This window comes from Sus scrofa, chromosome 18 (assembly GCF_054392235.1).
Source record: "Sus scrofa isolate SSC_HxYL_T2T_F1_AM1 chromosome 18, Sscrofa_HxYL_maternal_Yorkshire_Landrace_v2.0, whole genome shotgun sequence".
NCBI lineage: Eukaryota > Metazoa > Chordata > Mammalia > Artiodactyla > Suidae > Sus > Sus scrofa.
In genome coordinates, this window is record NC_139400.1 from 12,440,672 (window position 1) to 12,460,095 (window position 19,424).

At 44.9% G+C, this 19,424-nt stretch overlaps 1 protein-coding gene across 7 annotated transcripts in view; it reads right to left on the reverse strand.

The window, feature by feature from the left end:
• Nucleotides 1-19,424, reverse strand: part of DPP6 (dipeptidyl peptidase like 6) — a 1,001,611-nt gene that overhangs the window by 352,599 nt on the left and 629,588 nt on the right. For all 7 annotated transcript variants that reach the window (XM_085005071.1, XM_085005073.1, XM_021079151.2 and 4 more), the window contains exon 2: nt 16,041-16,155. In XM_085005071.1, the coding sequence (XP_084861197.1) occupies nt 16,041-16,155 (115 nt within the window). The remainder of the gene's footprint in view (nt 1-16,040; nt 16,156-19,424) is intronic.

Genomic DNA, 19,424 nt, shown 5'->3' on the forward strand with positions numbered 1-19,424 from the left:
AGGTGGTTTTGGTTTTGGTTTTGCTTTTTTAGGGCTGCACCCGCAGCACATGGAGGTTCCCAGGCTCGGGGTCGAATCAGAGCTGGAGCTGCCAGCCTACACCGCAGCCACAGCCATGCCGGATCCGAGCCATGTCTGTGTCCTCCACCGCAGCTCAGGGTGACACTGGAACCTTAACCCACTGAGTGAGGCCAGGGATCGAACCCGCATCCCCTTGGATATGAGTTGGGTCTGTAACCAACTGAGCCACAAGGGGAACTCCTGAAGGTGTTTTCAATCACTGCCAGCAGGAGTTAGCTATTGACAGAGCCAAGTCACCAACAAAGAAAACCTTCCCAGATGAGTTAGACGTCTCTTGTAAGCTCTGCTTTTGTTGGAAATTGGAATAACTGACAACTCTAAAATATTCTGTGGTTTTCAGGGCACTGACTGTTATTACCTCTTGATCCTACAGGAGGAGGAGGAAGGAAAACCACTTTGTAGAAGGTAAACTGAGCTCCTGAGAGCTCAGTTAAGTAGCTTCTCCAAAGATATGCCAGAAGGCTAAGTTAACGTCAAGAGCATGTGCAGGAGAAACGAGAATCTGTTATTCACAGAATCTGGCTTGTGGACAAGAATAAGAAAGCCAATAAAATCACAAAATGCAGGTCATACTAATGATGATCCTGATAAAACACAACGTTCTCCAGGTAAAAAAGTTTTATGTATAAAGAAAAGGTTGAAAAAAACATTTTAATGCACATATTTCCTTCTTTTTTTTTTTTTTTCCATTTTTGGCTGCCCCATGACACATGAAGTTTCCCCGCCAGAGATCAGATCTGAGCTGCAGTTGCAACCCAAGCTGCAATGGCAGCAACCCTGGATCCTTAACCCACTGTGCTGAGCCATGGATTGAACCTGCATCCTAGTACTTCCAAGACATGGATCCCGTTGTGCCACAGCAGGAGCTCCACACACACCTCTCTTTAATAAGAAAAAACTCAGCCTACAAATCAGATCAAAGAGGAATGCACATGACAATGACTGGCACACAGCCAGGGGTCACTTTCCAGGGTCATGTGGCTGAGGTCAAGTTCTAAGTGCTTTCGAGCTCAAAGGGGACATGCATAAGCTGAAGCCTTAATCCCCCAATGTGACTGTATTTGGAGACAGAACCTTTAAGGAGGTAATTAAAATGAGATCACAAATGAGGGGCCCTGATCCAACAGGACTGACAGGCTTGTAAGAAGGGAGCCACGGAAAGAGAACTCTCTCCCTCTCCTTCCGTCCCTCTCTCTCTCTGTTCCTCTTTTTCCCATCCTCTCTCTCCCATCCCTACATTCAAGCAGATGAAAAGCAATGTGAGACAGAGTGAGAGGGTACCATTGGTCAGCCAGGGAGCAAAGTCTCACAAGAAACCAACCCTGACGGCACTTGATCCTGGGCTTGAAGACTGAGAACTATGAGAAAATTAATTTCTGCTGTTTAAACCCAGTCTGTAGCTTTGTTATGCCAGCCCAAGCAGAAGGCTACAAGTGGTATTTTCAAAATTTCAACTTCCAAATTTTTGTTGCCAGTGCACAGAAACACAATAAATACTTGAATATAGATCTTCTATTCTGCCGCCCTTCTAAACCCCCCTAGATGTTTTATTAGCATTATCTATACAGACATGTTGCCTGCGATACCACCTTATGTCTTTATTCTAAATAGAAACAATCTATTGGAATTGCTAAGAAAACTGGCTCATTTACAAAAGTCAAGGTCCAGATAACAATAAGGTAGTTGTAGCTATTGATGGGCTTTTAAGAAATGAGTCAACTTGACACAAAGATCTCAAGAAAAATTGTTTAGTCACACACAAGTACAACCTTTCATTAAAGCTTTATCCACATTGCTGGATTTACAAGAGAAATATGCGTTTAGGCAAAAATTACGAATGTTTTAAATAAATACTCCATTTCACTTCTTTATTTTTAATTTATTATTATTTTTTTTGTCTGTCTAGGGCCATGCACGCATCATATGGAGGTTCCCAGGCTAGGGGTCCAATCGGAGCTACAGCTGCCAGCCTACGCCACAGCCACAGCAACAACACCAGATCCGAGTCGTGTCTGCAACCTACACCCCAGCTCATGGCAATGCCGGATCCTTAACCCACTGAGCGAGGTCAGGGATCGAACCTGCAACCTCATCGTTCCTAGTTGGATTTGTTTCCGCCGTGCCACTATAGGAACTCCTTTATATTTAATTTTCGAACAATTTCTCCTGATTTTATTTTCATAGGTTCTTTGTAGTAAATTATCCATAGTCTTTGTAGCAAATGCTAAGGCTATAATCCATTCTTGATAGTTAGATGAATTTCATTTTTTTTTCAATACGAAAGCAAGATGCGTTTGCGTTTATTTAAAATATCTGTGGTTTTTTAGCGGAAGGATGTTGAAGTACAATTTCGTGGTAGAATTCTCTATTTTAAATCAACTTATTGTTTCGTGGGAGATTTTATTAAGGGGGAGGTTGCACGTTACCCCAAACTGAGAGACAGAGACGGAGGTGCTGCGCTGGGAGGAAGATGACTGTTTACGAGCTGACTTCTCCCTCGTGTCAAGTGAGAGGCCACGAAATGCCAGTTAAAATCGGTGGAACAGAGTTCCCGTCGTGGCGCCTCGGAAATGAACCTGACCAGCATCCATCAGGACGCAGGTTTGATCCCAGGCCTTGCTCAGTGGGTTAAGGATCTGGCGTTGCCGTGAGCTGTGGTGTAGGTCGAAGATGCGTCTCGGATCTGGCGTGGCTGTGGTTGCGGTGTAGGCCGGTGGCTGCAGCTCTGATTCCACCCCTAGCCTGGGAACCTCCGTGTGTTGCAGGTGTGGCCCTAAAAAGACAAAAAATAAAATAAATCAGTGGAATAAAAATACATATAATTTCCCTGTGAACTTAGGAAAGAGATCTATAGGGGAATTAACTGTAACTTGATAGGTCCTACAACCCAGAGTGAAGTCAAGGAAGTGGCAGGAAATGCAGGTGAGCTAAGAGTTCTACTTGGACGGCAGGTTATCTGTGAATATCGACTTAGGAGCCTCACAGTCAGGCACAGAATTATAGGAATACATCCCAGATGAACAACCATCAGAAATGGTCGGTATCAGTGGTATTTAGGGATTGGTTGTAGAAAGACGAGTATGAGAAAAGCATTACTATTTAGATTCTGAATATTCATTTAACATCTTTTCACTATTTTTTCTGTTTATACATATTCCTTGAACAATAAACTATTAATAAATCGTGTTCTGATCATAAGCATATACTCGCATTTAGTGTCTGCATGAGCACGTGCCTTTGTGACACTCCAAGCCGAGGCCAGCTGACTCTGCTTCCTGAAGCACAGAGTGTTAGGTGAGCCAAGGTGTGCGGCTCTCTCACCTGGACCTGTGACGGCAGGCACGTCCCACCCAAAACACCGGTGTCACGACCACAAATGCCCTATGCACGTTTAAGGGATGATTCAGTTCCCGGAACGGTCACCCTCTGTCATACAAAATCCCATGTTTTGAGTTTTATTAGCTTTGTGGATTGATCTGCCTTGAACTTGGCTCTGGCACTTAAGTTTCTATGAACTGTAAATGGAGCTTCTATCCGTTTCATGCATGTAAGAAACAGGAGAGAAAGAACGAGGTCAATGTGGGAGAGAGTGATTTTCTTTGCAAAAATTTGAAAACACAAGGATGCACTTTATGTCAATGAATTGCAGTTCCTCTCCTGGTGGCGGAGATCTTAAAGAATCCCCTTTTGAAACGGAGACAGGCCCCCAGGGAGGGGAGGGGTTCTTACAGGGAGTGGGCGGGGAGGCCGAAGGTGAGGCAGGGCCGTCACCTCGCCCGCGGTTCCCACAGGGTCCAGAGCATCTCTCTCTAGTTCTCATCTCTTCACGAGTCCACATGTTGCCCTTAAGATATGGCCACCCGTTGAAATGTTGCATTTATTTGCCTTTATATCAGCTTCCTGTGGCTGCTGTAACAAGTTGCCACAAATGTGAAATCAGAAACGTATTCTCTCCTGGTTCTGGAAGCCAGAGGTGTAAAATCCGACTCCAGGGGCCCAAATCAAGGTGTCAGCTGGCCTGTGGGGACTCCAGGAGAGAACCTTCTCTTTGCCTCCCGTGGCTTCCGGTGCGCTGGGTGCTCCTCGGCTCGAGGCTGCATCACTGCAATCGCTGCCTCCCTGGTCGCATGGCCCTCTCTCCTGTCTTTGGCCCTCTGCCCCCTTCCTACAGAGATGCACTTAGGAGCCACTGCAGGAACCCTCCCTGCCCCCCGCATCTCAAGATGATTGACGGGAGCACAGCTGGGATGAGAGATTCCACTCATCAGAACACCGTCATCTTTAGGGGAGCCATTTCTTCGCCTGCCACCCCATTTCCAACCAACCTACCATTTTAGAAGGCAGCCTCTGAAAATGCACTTATTGAACATCTAAAAAAATACATAAAAAAAGAATCTAGATAAGGGAAAAGTGATGAGGAAAAAAGACTGACTCAACCTGAGGTTCTGTACATTAGCACTTAATCTAGTTTCTGGTGGTTTTAACACCTCATATGAAAGCACAGAGTTCACTTAGCAGTAATCTGGGCCTTGGCGAATATGAACGAGCAACGTGAAAAAGTGCATGTTTGTTGTTTCTGATTAAGTGATAAGTGGTTGTTCAACCAGGATTCAACGTGAGAGTTCTGTCTCAGAGGGAAGGCAGGTGCTTTCAGCCTGAAGCCTCATCCTTCTTCAGTTTCCTGACCTGCCTAGTTCATTGTGGACAATTTCTTACTAATTCTCTGATTTTATTATATCATCGATTTCTGCGTTCTGACCGAGACCTGGTAACTCAACCTAGACTTCTGAACTGCTGCCTTCATGGTCCAAACTGACCATAGTCTTCCCCAAAACAGTAACTACTAGATCATCCAGCCCCTGGTAACAGATGGTTCCGAAGGCTCCCCACATTCACTTGAAATTCATCAACAGGCTCACATCTAAACCCGGCAATAGACTCCAGAGAAAACCAGAGTGCCAGGATAGGACATGCTCCTTTGCACTGTTCATAGGCAACTCTGCCTTTACAGTAGGATGCATGATGTAGCAACACTTTGAAAAGTGCCCCTTTGGAGTTCCCGTCGTGGCGCAGTGGTTAATGAATCCGACTAGGAACCATGAGGTTGTGGGTTCGGTCCCTGCCCTTGCTCAGTGGGTTAACGATCCAGCATTGCCGTGAGCTGTGGTGTAGGTTGCAGACGCGGCTCGGATCCCACGTTGCTGTGGCTCTGGCGTAGGCCAGGGGCTACAGCTCCGATTGGACCCCTAGCCTGGGAACCTCCATATGCCGCGGGAGCGGCCCAAAGAAATAGCAAAAAGACAAAAAAGAAAAAGAAAAGTGCCCCTTTGTGGGTAAATGCGTTGCCTTAACTTAGAGTCTTAACGCAAAGCATGAATAATGAGCACCTACCGCTATCCTTTAGATAAATGGCTCTTTAGTGGAAGGGCTCAATAAATAAGCAAGATGCACCTAACAATCCTTCTAGAACTAATGATGACAAGTCAAAAGAAAGACTGTTAAGATTCTCCCAGGGACCCACTTTACGGTACTTGGGAAGTTTGCAACTAACTATACAGTTAGTAGCAAAGCAATTAATTCTCTCTTCTGTGAGAATCTGCCAGAACTCCTTCTTTTCAGATTTGTTTCCATTTAAAGAATGGTGCAAACTCACGGTAAAAGTTCAGGGATGTAGATTTCATTCCTCAAGTATTTTATAAATCAAAGGGTCCTATTGTGGCAGGTGCTACACGCCCCCTCCCAAGAGTCACTCCCCTCTTCCAACTCAGCAGAGGGGGACGCCTATGAAACACATGCTTTCTCAATCCAGACAGATAAGGGGGGGCCGTGAAATACAGGAGAGCAAACAGGCTGCTCCTGGCTAGTGTCAGGGACGGGCAGAAACACACGTGGCAAGTTTTGATTTTCCTTCCTTCCCGTGAGGGTGTGAGATGCAATGTGCGAGGCCGTTGCAGCCACTGTGTCAACACGACGATGACGGCAGCAGAGGAAGATGGCCTTCCAGCCGCTGCATCACCCTGGCATTGGCCGAGTCTAGACTGCTGGCTTTGGGAAGCATGGTAAACACCGACAGTTCGAATCACCTCAGTTCGGCGTGTTCCTCCCTAGGGACAAAACCAGTCTAACGGATCCATCACAACACCTGGGTTTGGACGCCTGCTCAAGCGGGTCCCTAACGTGGTTAACAGACAGGCTGACCAGGCCCATGAGCTTCCTGAATGACCCACACTTCTCTGAGTGCAAATATGTCCCTTGTCCCTTCCAATGATAAGATCATGCATGGTCTTATCATTTTCTACAAGCAGTTGTGACTTAGAGGTTGTCGTAGACAGCAGGAGCCGTTCGAGTACAACCTCAGATCCAGCACCAGACCTTGCAGACTCTCCCCATCAGCTCTAACTCCCCATCAGCTCCAACTCCTAATCAGTCAGCTCCAACTCCCCATCAGCTCCAACTCCCCATCAGCTCCAACTCCCCATCAGCTCTAACTCCCCATCAGCTCTAACTCCTAATCAATCAGCTCAAACGCCTCATCAGCTCGAACTCCTAATCAATCAGCTCCAACTCCCCATCAGCTCCAACTCCCCATCAGCTCCAACTCCCCATCAGCTCCAACTCCCCATCAGCTCCAACTCCCCATCAGCTCCAACTCCCCATCAGCTCTAACTCCCCATCAGCTCCAACTCCCCATCAGCTCCAACTCCTAATCAGTCAGCTCCAACTCCCCATCAGCTCCAACTCCCCATCAGCTCCAACTCCCCATCAGCTCTAACTCCCCATCAGCTCTAACTCCTAATCAATCAGCTCAAACGCCTCATCAGCTCGAACTCCTAATCAATCAGCTCCAACTCCCCATCAGCTCCAACTCCTAATCAGTCAGCTCCAACTCCCCATCAGCTCCAACTCCTAATCAGTCAGCTCCAACTCCTAATCAATCAGCTCTAACTCCGCATCAGCTCCAACTCCCCATCAGCTCCAACTCCTGTCCACCTTATGTCCCTCCAGGGCTTCCAGGCTGGGCGTCTTTGTCCAGCAAGCATGCCGGGCTTATGATGTCCTTGGATTGCCTTCCACTTACCCCGGCTCCATCTTTCGAATCCCTCATCCTCTAAACTACTCTCCACGAGGGCTGCCTCGTCCTCACCCATCTCTCCCATATCCTGGGCTGTCAGGACAAACACCATCCCCGCCACCCACGGACAGCACTTCATCTCCGTTAGCATTAGCACCTTAACTTGGATCAAAAGCAATGAGAACAAGAGTAGCAAAAACATCTATTTCACAACTAGAGAGGCAGCATTCGCTCAAGGCATCGCCTGGCAGCTGGGTGTGAAAAGAATCTACAAACACAGCCACAAATGCCCAAGTGCAACTGAATAACACCCAACCCATCAATTAACCCATACGTCCCACGACAGGGCGCGTGGGCACAGTAATTGATTATAGATGGACTAAGACAAGATTGGATTTGGGGGATGCCTTTAATGTAGGAAGGATAACAGAAAATGCCTGGGGAAAAAAAAAAAGGGCAAACTATCTATTTCTACAAGAAAAAAATAAGAAATAGTAAGGAAGGCATTACGTGTTATGAAATACACCAAAGTTATTACGCTACTGTGCAATTTTCATATGGATTATATGAGACCTCACAAAGAGATAATCCGTCTCAGGTTAAAACTCAGACCAAAATACAACTTAAAATACAACAACAAATCTCATAAATGTTTTATTGAACAAAAGAACCAGGTGCAAAAGATAAACATTATATGACTATATCAATAAAGTAAATGTAAAAAGTACAAAAGTCTGCAAAAGCATTCTATGATGTTAGACATCAGATTAATAATGAGAAGGGCATGAAGGGGCCTTTTTTTTTTTTTTTTTTTGGCTGCACCTGTGACACTCGGGGCCAGGAATTGAACCCGTGCCGCAGCAGTGACAATGCTGGGTCCTTAACCTGCTGAGCCAGCTGCGAACTCCAAGGGGGTTTTTGTGACATGGGCTACCTTCCGTCTTTTTGATCTGGGTGTGGGCTACGTAGTCTGCTCAGTTTGAAAATTCATCAAATAATATAATATTTCATATATATGTTCATCTATGACATATGTAATGTTTTAAAAATTGTTGGCTACAGAATTTTTTGAAGATAAGCTTAAAGCACCGAGAGACCATTAGACACCCCTCCGAATGAGCAATGAGAAAATCTAGGACCCTGACAACAGCAGGTGTGGAGCAACGGGGACTCACCTGTTGCTGGCGGGGATGCAGGAGGGGCAGCTGCTGTGGGAGACAGTTTGGTGGCTTCTTATAAAACTCTTATCCTTTGACCCAGCAATCATGCCTCTTTGGTATTTACCAAAGGAACTGACCACACACCCTTACCAAAACCTTCACAGGGATGTGGACAGCAGCTCTACTCCTACCCGCCCAAACCTGGCAGCAGCCAAGATGCCCTTCCGCAGGTAAGAGGATCAATCAACTGGGGTGCATCCAGACCACAGAGCAGCATTCAGTGTTAAAACGAAATGAGCTACGAAGCCACAAAAAGCCATGGAAGAACCTTCAATGCGTAGTACCAAGTGAAAGCAGGCCACGGGAAAAGGCTGCACACGGGGTGATTCCCACTGCACAACATTCTGGGAAGGACAAGACGATGGACATGGCAAATAATCCGTGGTTTCCAGGTGTGTTATGGGGGTGGGGCGGGGCCTGAACAGACAGAGCACGGAGGATTTTGAGGGCAGTGAAACTACGCTGGATGATTGTGACTCTGGTGTGTGTTGAGAATATGTGATTAAGATTCAGACTTGGATGCGCTTACACTCTCCTATAAAGGAATCTGAGTTACGTGCTGTAGCCACCAATTTGCTAGATTTCTCTCCCTCTCAATAAAGCCTATTGAGTCCAATTGAAAAATGTTTAAAAAGTTGATGAGCTGAGAGCTAGCAATGCAGCTAAAACATTAGCTCTAAATCAAATAGTTATGAAATTTCAATTCCATTACAATAATCTCTGCTACGCTCCCTCCCAAAAAATGAATGCGTCTTATATTCTGATAACCTCTGCTTGGCCCGAACCCAAAGTCTACCTTTCAACACAATTTTCAAAGATCTAAGGCTCTTCGGTCTCATACCTCAGACTGTCTGAAAGTGTCCCAGTGTTTTCCATGACAAACCACGGGCCATCTTCTCTAACGCGAAAATTCCCCGAGGTCAAATGTCAGGGGTGTTTGAACGCACACAGGATCCTGCTGGATATTTCAGTTCCCACAACCACAACTGTGGTGCTGGAGAATGTCTGTCTTTTTCATCAGAACGCAAAAGCTGAAAAAATGAATGCGTCTTATATTCTGATAACCTCTGCTTGGCCCGAACCCAAAGTCTACCTTTCAACACGATTTTCAAAGATCTAAGGCTCTTCGGTCTCATACCTCAGACTGTCTGAAAGTGTCCCAGTGTTTTCCATGACAAACCATGGGCCATCTTCTCTAACGCGAAAATTCCCCGAGGTCAAATGTCAGGGGTGTTTGAACGCACACAGGATCCTGCTGGATATTTCAGTTCCCACAACCACAACTGTGGTGCTGGAGAATGTCTGTCTTTTTCATCAGAACGCAAAAGCTGGAGCCGCCAAAAAAGGCAAACGCTGTGTGTGACCTATCACAGATACACATTTAATATCCGAAAGGAAAAAAGGTAACTTTGAGTCTATTATTCCAAAGAGAAATTTAGAAAAGAGCACAGACTAGCAAGGGAGAAATCAATGACAAAACTGAAAAGGACACATTCTCATCTGGCTAATCCCTTTGGAACGAAGATGGCCTTAAAAACACTTTTACTTTGAATTTCAAAACATAAATTGTGCCTAACTGGTGATAATTCGGCGGCACCACGGAACAAAGGGACTTGTTGCTCAGAAGGATTGCCTCCCTTCAAGCTCCCGGGACACCATCCGTCCCACCAAGCTGGAAGAGGGCACGCACATGAACTCAGAAATGTCTCCACCGAAAGACTGAATCCAACGAGCTCAGGATGGATATGGGGAATAAGCAGAAAGCCGCTATTTTCATCTGAGTTTCAGCAAATCAGAATACAAGACTGGAAACAGGTGGCACTTGAAAAGATACTTTTCTTTTTGGCCACTGCATGCGCAAGTTCCGGGGCTGGGGGTTGAACCTGCACCACAGCAGAGACGATGCCCGATCCTTAATTCTGCTGCACCACCAGGGAGCTCCGAAAAGATAGTTCTTTTAAAAGTACATATTATCAGTTTCAAGTCAATCTGTCAAACAGAGGCAAGGCTGGTGGGGATGCACCAAAAACTGTATGCACGTCCAAGGTATTATTCCCAGAAGGGACTCCCTCATCCAGTGGAAACAGCTCCTGGTGTGGACACCATTCAGTGTGTCATGTCAATGACTCAGCTATTGGCACAACTCAACAGGCCTTTACCCAAGCCCCCCCCCCCCCCGGACTTCTATTTGATTTGTGCTTAATGAATACACGACCGTGAAATTCTCCCTGTGCACATCCTGCTGCCTTTCTAAGTGGGTCGAAGCTCTCACGGAGAACGCAAGCATCCTCTTTTCCCACGTTCCACCTGCACTTAGCTCAACGCCCTCCGTCCTCACAGGATCATTCGTGTCTAATCGCTCGACAGGCACACTGGTTCCTATGAGAATGCTGTATCTATTAGTGAATTGGAGAAAACGTGCAACAATGTGACACCCTCTTCTGCCTGCAGAATCTTGAACATGGAAACAAAAGCCACTGCTGCATCCTGGAATAGTGATGCAGAAAGCCGGGGATGGGCAGCATTCGCCTTGACCCGACTTGTCTGACGGTGCTAAGCCCAGGACACAGAGCCCTCGAGCAGCACAGCCCAGAGAAAGAGGCACTAGCGATGGAAACCCAACAGAGCTGAAGGGTCAGCAGGCTCAGCCACATTTTAATTTTAACAGAAGAATAAAAGACATCGTGCTCTTCAAAGCCTTTTCTGGAACTCAGGGATTCACAAGCGTCTCACCCTCATTGCTGTTGCCCCTGACAACCAGCCATCAGTGTTCAAAGAGATAACGGCTTACAATGACACTGTTCTCTATTTACGGCAGAAGGGATGCTGCTGTGGTTGCTTCTGCTGCACAAGAACTGAATGTAAAATACTCCCACGGTTAGTGGCTGCATTTCAGAGGATGGGAGCTGACGTTTCCCTGTGCAGCTGGGAAGACCCAGGGCCAGCTCTCTGTCTGGTGTTGAGCTGGACAGAGGGAGGAGAAGATCCAGGGACTGACCCTTGCTTAGCTTTAAGTTTCTCAGTCCAGACGTCTCCCACCCAGCCTTGCTGCGCTGGACCATTGGTGTGGGAGAAGCCCCAGGCAGCCACTCTGGTTTTTTTCTTTTCCATTATGGTTTAGTCTAGGATATTGAATAGGGTTCCCTGTGCGCTACAGTAGGACCTTGATGTTTATCCATTTTATATAGAATAGTTTGCATCTGCTGATCCCAAACCCCCAATCCATCCCTCCCCCACACGGCAGCAACCACAAGTCTATTCTCTATGTCTGTTTGTTTCCATTTCGTAGATAGGTTCATTTATGTTCTGATTTAGGTTCCACATCTAAGTGATATCATATGGTATCTGTCTTTCTCTTTCTGACTTACTTTGTTTAGTAGGATAACCTCTTGGTCCACCCACGTAGCTCCAAATGGCTTTATTTCAAGCTTTTTAATGGCTAAATAATATTCCATTGCGCATATGTACCACGTTTTTATCCATTCATCTGTTAATGGACATCTAGGCTGTGTCCATGTCTCAGCTATTGGAAATAATGCTGCTATGAACACTGGGAGGTATGCATCTTTTCAGATTATAGTTTTGTCCAGATATATGTCCAGAAGTGGGATTGAAGGATCATATTTTCAGTTTTAATAGGAACCTCCAGATTGTTCTCCAGAGTGGCTGCACCCATTTACCTTCCCACCAACAGTGTAAGAGGGTTCCCATTTCTCCACACCCTCTCCAGCATTTGTTATTCGTAGACTTTCAAATGATGGCCCAGGCAGCATTCATGTCCCCTTGAAGCGATGGCTGCGGGAGCCCTCGCATGCTGGTGACATGACATCACATCTCTTGGGAGCGTAGGAGTAACTGCCCGTGACCTACAATATCATTGCTCCCTAAGTCCCAAACTGAGGGCTGGAAACCACAGTATATCCAACCTCCAGTAATCATCTTCTCACACAAAGCACACTTTAGTTCAAAGAAAAGCAAAGGCAAGAATGCATGTACTCTGCAAATTCTGAGGGAGACTTCATTTCCTATTACAAATATATAGTTGTCCAAATCCCCAGCTCTTATTAATTCATTTTAATGAGTAGAAAACAACGGCACAATTGTAAAATAGAACCGTATTTGTCTTTACCATGTCCCCCGTCCCCGTCCCTCTCCAATCGAACTCATTTAGAATTCAACAGGTGAATCCATTCTTTTCCTCGCTCCGACAGCAGCTCTCTTTGCAGAACTTGCCCTGAAACCTCGTCACCGTGAGGCCACTGTTACTGGCACTTTCATATATAGATGGCTATATTGAACCCCCACGCTTTCTTTTAGGGCCGCACCTATGGCATATGGAGGTTTCCGGGCTGGGGGTCAGATTAGAGCTGCAGCTGCCAGTCTACACCACAGCCACAGCAGCTCGGGATCCGAGCCCTGTCTGCCACCTACACGCCTTAGACTTCTTTTGTTCAGTTGATTCCTAAGTATCTTATTCCCTTTGAAATGCACGTAAATGGAATCCTTTCTAGATTTCCTTTCTGAATTGTTCATTACTAGTGTATAAAAATAAATATCATTTTTGCATAATGATCTTGTATTTTCCAATGTTGCTGAATTCATTACTTAGTAATAATGCATTTTTGCGTGCGTTTGTGGATTCCTTAAGATCGTCTATACACAAAGTCATGCGATCTACGAACAAACATAGTTTTACGTCTTGACCTCAACGTCTTTTTTCCCCTTGCCTAGCTGCCTTGGTTAGAATCGCCAATACAATGATAAGCAGAAAGAGTCTTCTCCTTGTCTGACTTCTGATCTTAACAGGAACGCTTTCAGTATGTGACTGCTAAATATAATATTAGCTGTGCGTCTTTTATGGATTCTCCTTACCAGGTTAGGAAAGTTTCTTTCTCTTCTTTGTCTGTCGAGTGCGTTATCATGAAACAATTGTGACTTTTATCAAATGTTTATTCTGTATCTTTTGAGATCATATTTTTCCCCTTTATTCTATTAATATGGGTATAATACATTGCTTTTCATATGTTAAGTCAAATTTTCTTTCCTGGGATAAATCCCATTTGGTCATAGTGTATAACCCTTTTTATATCTTGCTGTTACTTTGGTTCAGTTTCCTAGTATTTTGTTGGGATTTTTGTTCCATGTTCATAAGAGATACTGATCTGTAGTTGTCTTGTGATATCTTCTTTTAATTTATTTTTAATTTTTAAATTTTTTTTCCCCGCTGTACAGCATGGGGATCAAGTTACACATACATGTATGCATACTTTTTCCTCCCATTGTTGTGTTGTGATGTAAGTACCTAGACATAGTTCTCAATGCTACACAGCAGAGTCTCATTGTAAATCCATTCCAAGAGCAATAGATGGCATCCGTTAACCCCAAGCTCCCGATCCCTCCCACTCCCTCCCTCTCCCCCCAGGCAGCCGCAAGTCTATGATTCTCTTTTCTGTGGAAACGTTCATTTGTGCTGTGTATTAGATTCCAGTTATAAGTGATATCATATGGTATTTGTCTTGCTCTTTCTGACCGATTTCACTCAGGATGAGAGTCTCTAGTTCCATCCATGTTGCTGTAAATGGCATTATGTCATTCTTTTTTACGGCTGAGTAGTATTCCATTGTGTATATATACCACATCTTCCGAATCCAATTGTCTGTCAGTGGATGTTTGGGTTGTTTCCATGTCTTGGCTATTATGAATAGTGCTGCAATGAACATGTGGGTGCATGTGTCCTTTTTAAGGAAAGTTTTGTCCAGATATATGCCCAAGAGTGGGACTGCTGGGTCACATGGTAGTTCTATGTATAGATTTCTAAGGTATCTCCAAACGGTTCTCCATAGTGGCTGTACCAGCTTACATTCCCACCAGCAGTTCAGGAGGGTTCCCTTTTCTCTGCACCCCCTCCAGCACTTGCTATTTGTGGACATATTACTGATGGCCATTCTTACTGGTGTGAGGTGGTATCTCATGGTAGTTTTGATTTGCATTTCTCTAATAATCAGGGATGTTGAGCATTTTTTCATGTGCTTGTTGGCCATCTGTATATCTTCCTTGGAGAACGGTCTATTCAGGTCTTTTGCCCATTTTTCCATTGGGTGATATCTGTATTTAATTTTGGTTTCAGGAGTTCCTGTCGTGGCACAGTGGAAACGAATCCGACTAGGAACCATGAGGTTGTGGGTTCGATCCCTGGCCTTGTTGAGTGGGTTAAGGATCTGGGGTTGCCATGAGCTGTGGTGTAAGTCACAGACGTGGCTTGGATCTGGCATTGCTGTGGCTGTGGTAGAGGTCAGCAGCTATAGCTCTGATTAGACCCCTAGCCTGGGAACCTCCATGTGCTGTGGGTGCGGCCCTAAGAAAAAAAAATTTTTTTTTTTGGTTTCAGAGTACAGGCTACTCTTTTTCTATTTAAGTTTTGTGGTTATAGTTTAAGCATACCTCGAAATTTGCCTGCACTTTTTGTGCCTGTCAAAAAAATTTTTTTTGGCTGTGCCCACAGCTTGTGGAAATTCCTGTGCCATAGCAGTGACCTGAGCCACAGCACTGATAACACCAGCTCCTTAAGTGCTGGGACACCAAGGAACTCCCCCAATTTTTTTTTTACCATGCATTTTTTCCATCTTAAAGCCTAATAACCGTTTAGTCTATTTATTGAGAGTTGGAATTTTTTGTTTTGTTTTGTTTTTTGGTCCACACAAATCGACACCTAGTATGACAAGGGGAATGGATAGTTACACACGGTTTCCTTGTTTTGTTTTGTTCCTTTTGGGCCCCTTCACAGCATGTGGAGTTCCTGGGCCAGAGATCAGATCTGAGCCAAAGCTGCAACTACACTGCAGCTGCCAGATCCTTTAGCCCATTGTGCCGGGCTGGGATTGAAGCTATATCCTGGTGCTACAGAGATGCCACCAATCCTGTTGCAGCACAGCGGGAACTCCTACACTCTGTTTCTGTGTAGCCATAATGCCCTCCTATCATAACTCTCATGTATTTATCTTAGAGGCAAAGGCTTTCTTCTTCCCCTAAGCTCACCACTCTCCTGGTACTAAATTCTTACCGCTCCCTTAAAGCCTACTTTGCATATAGCCTTCTCCGTGAGCTTCTCATGAAGAATCTCTCTCTCTCTTCACTTCTACACAATTTATTTTGAAATCTTCCATAATCCATGTTTATATACGTTTTGCTATAGGATTTTGCTCACAACTTTTGTTTTTTTTCCTCTCCTTGAGAGATTTAAGATTCTGCTTTATACATCTCTTATTTCATCAGCAGTATCTGATACGTAGTTTATCTTTAGTTCACATTTACTATATGCCGTTTTAATAATTTTCTTAATTCATCCTTGATAGAATACACAGGCATCCATGAGATACATAAAATTATTCTCTATTTAATGACACCCTCTTTAAGCTCACCAAGCATAAATACATTTTAATATATGCCAAGAATTTCCACCTAGTCAACAGCTATCTAAACAAATTCAAAACATCTAAAATGGATCTTTTCCACTGAAAGCCAATGTACCATATGGCACAATGAGAATTAGAACCTGGGAAAAATAAATTACATAAGAAGTAGTGGCTTTGAAAAAAAAAAATCGCAAAGTAAAATTATACCCTTTGTCCCTTACAGCACCTTGCTTTTCCGAGACTAAAGGGACGTACCTGGTGTCAGCAGTATCACCGAGGTGACAATCAGGGAGCAGATGACCAGAATGACAAGCAGAGCAATGGCTATGCCTTTCCAGTTTCTTTGTGGAGGATTACTCCCCACCAGCTCCTAGAAAAAAGAGCAGAAAAGGGAGGAACTCCGTGAGTAAAATAAGGAACTAAAATAAGCCACGCACAGACCCCTCACTCAACTCAAGAGAATTCTCATCCTCGAAGCTCTGATGGGCTCCTTTCTCCCCGCTTCTGCCTCCATATCCAAAAGCCCCAGGCGCCCTCTCCACCTCGTGGCAAAGCCTTATCTCAGGAAAGAATCTGAGATGATAGGGTGGTCATAGCTTTCTGTAACTTAAGGCTTCTCCACCCAGTGGACTAGGTTTCACAGCACAGGGCGATTGTGGCATTGCTTATCAGAGCCAACCTATTTTATGAACCCCCATCTAAGCAAACCCAAGTGTCATGAATGTTTTCCAGCCCTGAGGCCCCTCAGGGCTCTCTTCACTTCTGGGTCAGGTCACCACATTCAAACATTTATGGAGCACATAATATGTAGCAATTTTAATCAACGTCTGTCCAGGGCTCACCCTCTTGAGCCTTTTCTTCCACAGCCCCTCCCGCAAAGCTTCAGGGCTTCCCAAGTTTCCATTCATGTGATAACCCAGCCCTTCCTAATCTAGGTTCTGGGCCCCTCCAGGGAGCCCTGTCTTGCTTTCGAGCAGGTGTTGGGCTGGGAGGGGATCTGCAGACATTGCTGAAAGATGCTCAGGGTTGAAGAAGCCTAGGAAATTCATCGGGCAAAGTGGCTGCGGAGACCAAACTTTCAGTCCCCTTCAAGTCAGGATGATTATAAAATGCACAGTCCAAACTGGGATCCTTTGAGAGACAAAGGGGTAATATTCATCATCAATAAGAAATATAATAGGTACAAACTGCTAATAATTAGTATTAATTATAAAAGAGCAACTGAAACTCTTTCAGGGCAAAAAAAGGCATATGGTCACACTGCAAACGAACTACTGTGTCTTTTGCCTCCACACAGATCACAAAACAGTCTCTCCTCGAAGCCCACAACTGCAACTCATGGGAGCTCCAAACACGCAGTTGAATGGAGACGGCCTCGAAAAGCAGGTGATGCAATCCAGAGCCTCATCTTTACCCAAGGATGACCGTGCATGAGAAAGCATGCAATTGCTATAAATCAAAATAAAGATAACATGCAACCACGGGATAGGAAACAATTAATATCTGACTCCAAATATCTAATACTGGTTATCTAGGTTTTCACATTAAGAAAACTTCAAGGACCACTACAACCTAGGCAGGAAGGGTAGACCGTTCTCGAGTTTTTAGACATTTCTACCAGTATTCTCACTTGCCATCGAGAACTTTATTTGCCTGTTAAATAAGAGGCTTTTCAGCACTGGAAAATAAGACGAAACGTAAGAACAAAATCATGACAAGAAGTTATATTGACTCGATCGCACGTTCTTCTGCAGAGGGTGTTCTGTGCAAGGAAATCACTGGACCAGGGACAAGAAGTGATCAGATTTCACTGATTCAGCAGCGTTTCATTTCAAGTTTACAAAGGAAACAAGCCATTCTCACCAAATTTGTGACCAGCATAAATCTTGCAGGAGTCCTCCTTACAAGACCACGACGGGTACACCATCGCTGCAGACTTGGAGTGGACATTTCTCAAAGACTGTTCAGATTAAATCCCAGGGTGAGGCGCAAAACCAGAACTTTATTTATTTATTTATTTATCTATTCATTTTTAGGGCCGTACCTGCAGCCCATGCAAGTTCCCAGGCTAGGGGTCAAATCAGAGCTGCAGCTGCTGGCCTGCACCACAGCCACAGCAACACCAGATCTGAGCTGGATCTGCTACTATCCTGCCACTCATGGGAACACCGGATCCTTAACCCGCTGAGCAAAGCCAGGGATCAAACCTGCATCCTCATGGACACGAGTGGTGTTCTTAACCCACTGGGCCACAACGGGAACACCAAAACCAGAATGTTTTAATACTCGAGACGGAATCTTACTCAAGATCGAGACTGATAAAATCAGTGTTTGTGTCTTCATCAGCTCAAACGATGGATATCTTTTAAATCTTGTTTCCAACAAGAGTAATCTAGAATTCTATATTTTGTTTTAAACACATCTATTAGAAGCATTGGTAGAAGTTCAGGCAAAAAAAAACCCCAACAATTAAGACTTTTGCTTTGCTTCAATTTCTTGTGCAGCCAGTAGCGTAACTAATTTACTTGCAAAAATGCACTTGAAAGAATGCTGCCGTGCCATTCCCAGTATCTCCCTGTCTGGCCCAAATACACTCACAACGTGGAGTCCAGATCTAGGCTGGGTACCATCAGAGATAAAGATGAAAAGAGTCTGTGCACAGAGATGCCTGGCAGACAGAGACACCGCAAAATATGCCAAGCGAAGCAAAGTTGAAGGAAGAGTCCAGTTGCAAAAACCAAGTACTTAGAGTCTTTGTCTATTTGAATCACCACATGCCAGACAGAGAAGACTTCTTCTACATGGCTCCAGAAGGCAGAGTTGGAACCCAAAGGCAATTTCACAGAGAAGGAATTATGCGCCAACAAAACTCCAGCACGTCTAAGCATTAGCTGAGTGACAGAATGGGCTGCTTCGCCAGGAAGGGAGAGGGTGAAGGCCCCTCAAGGGACTCAGGAGGGCCAGCCCAGGGAGGAAGGGAATGAGGGACTGCAGACACTCTTTACACACAGTGTACATGCCATGGACACACGGGGCATGGAAAAGAAAGACGCCGCCAGGGGACTGCTCCAGGAGGTGGGAAAATGAATGAAGGTCAGGACAGATCAGAGAGGGGACAAGGACTCTGGTCCCTCCATGCTCCCTGGGCTAAGAAAAGATTTTGCACAGACTCAGCCCGTATTATTGGATGGAAGCATGAACAACCAGATAACCAACCAGGAGCGGATAGCGGAGCCCACTTAAGTCATGTGATTCTGGACCCTTGAAGCAGTTTCTTAAGTACAGATGCATGAAGCTGTCCTTTAGGCAACAGTCTTATGTTTACAAAGCAGGGTGGGAGTTCTTTGGTAGCGGAGTGTTTAGGACGGGGTGTTTGGGGTGCTTCCACCTGGTTTAGGAGAAATTTGATGTGCAGGTAAATTTTTTTTTTTTAACTATACAAACTATATGACTATAATAATAATAGGAAACAAAGAGAAAAAAAAAAAAAAAACCCCGATGAACACTTTTGCTACGCCAAGAAAACAAGTTTTCTTTTTCGCACCTTCCTCTCTGGTCCTGGTCTATATGCATATTTAATCTTTACACATACAGCACAGCATAGGTATGCTTTTGAGTTAGAATGCGGATTAACATGGC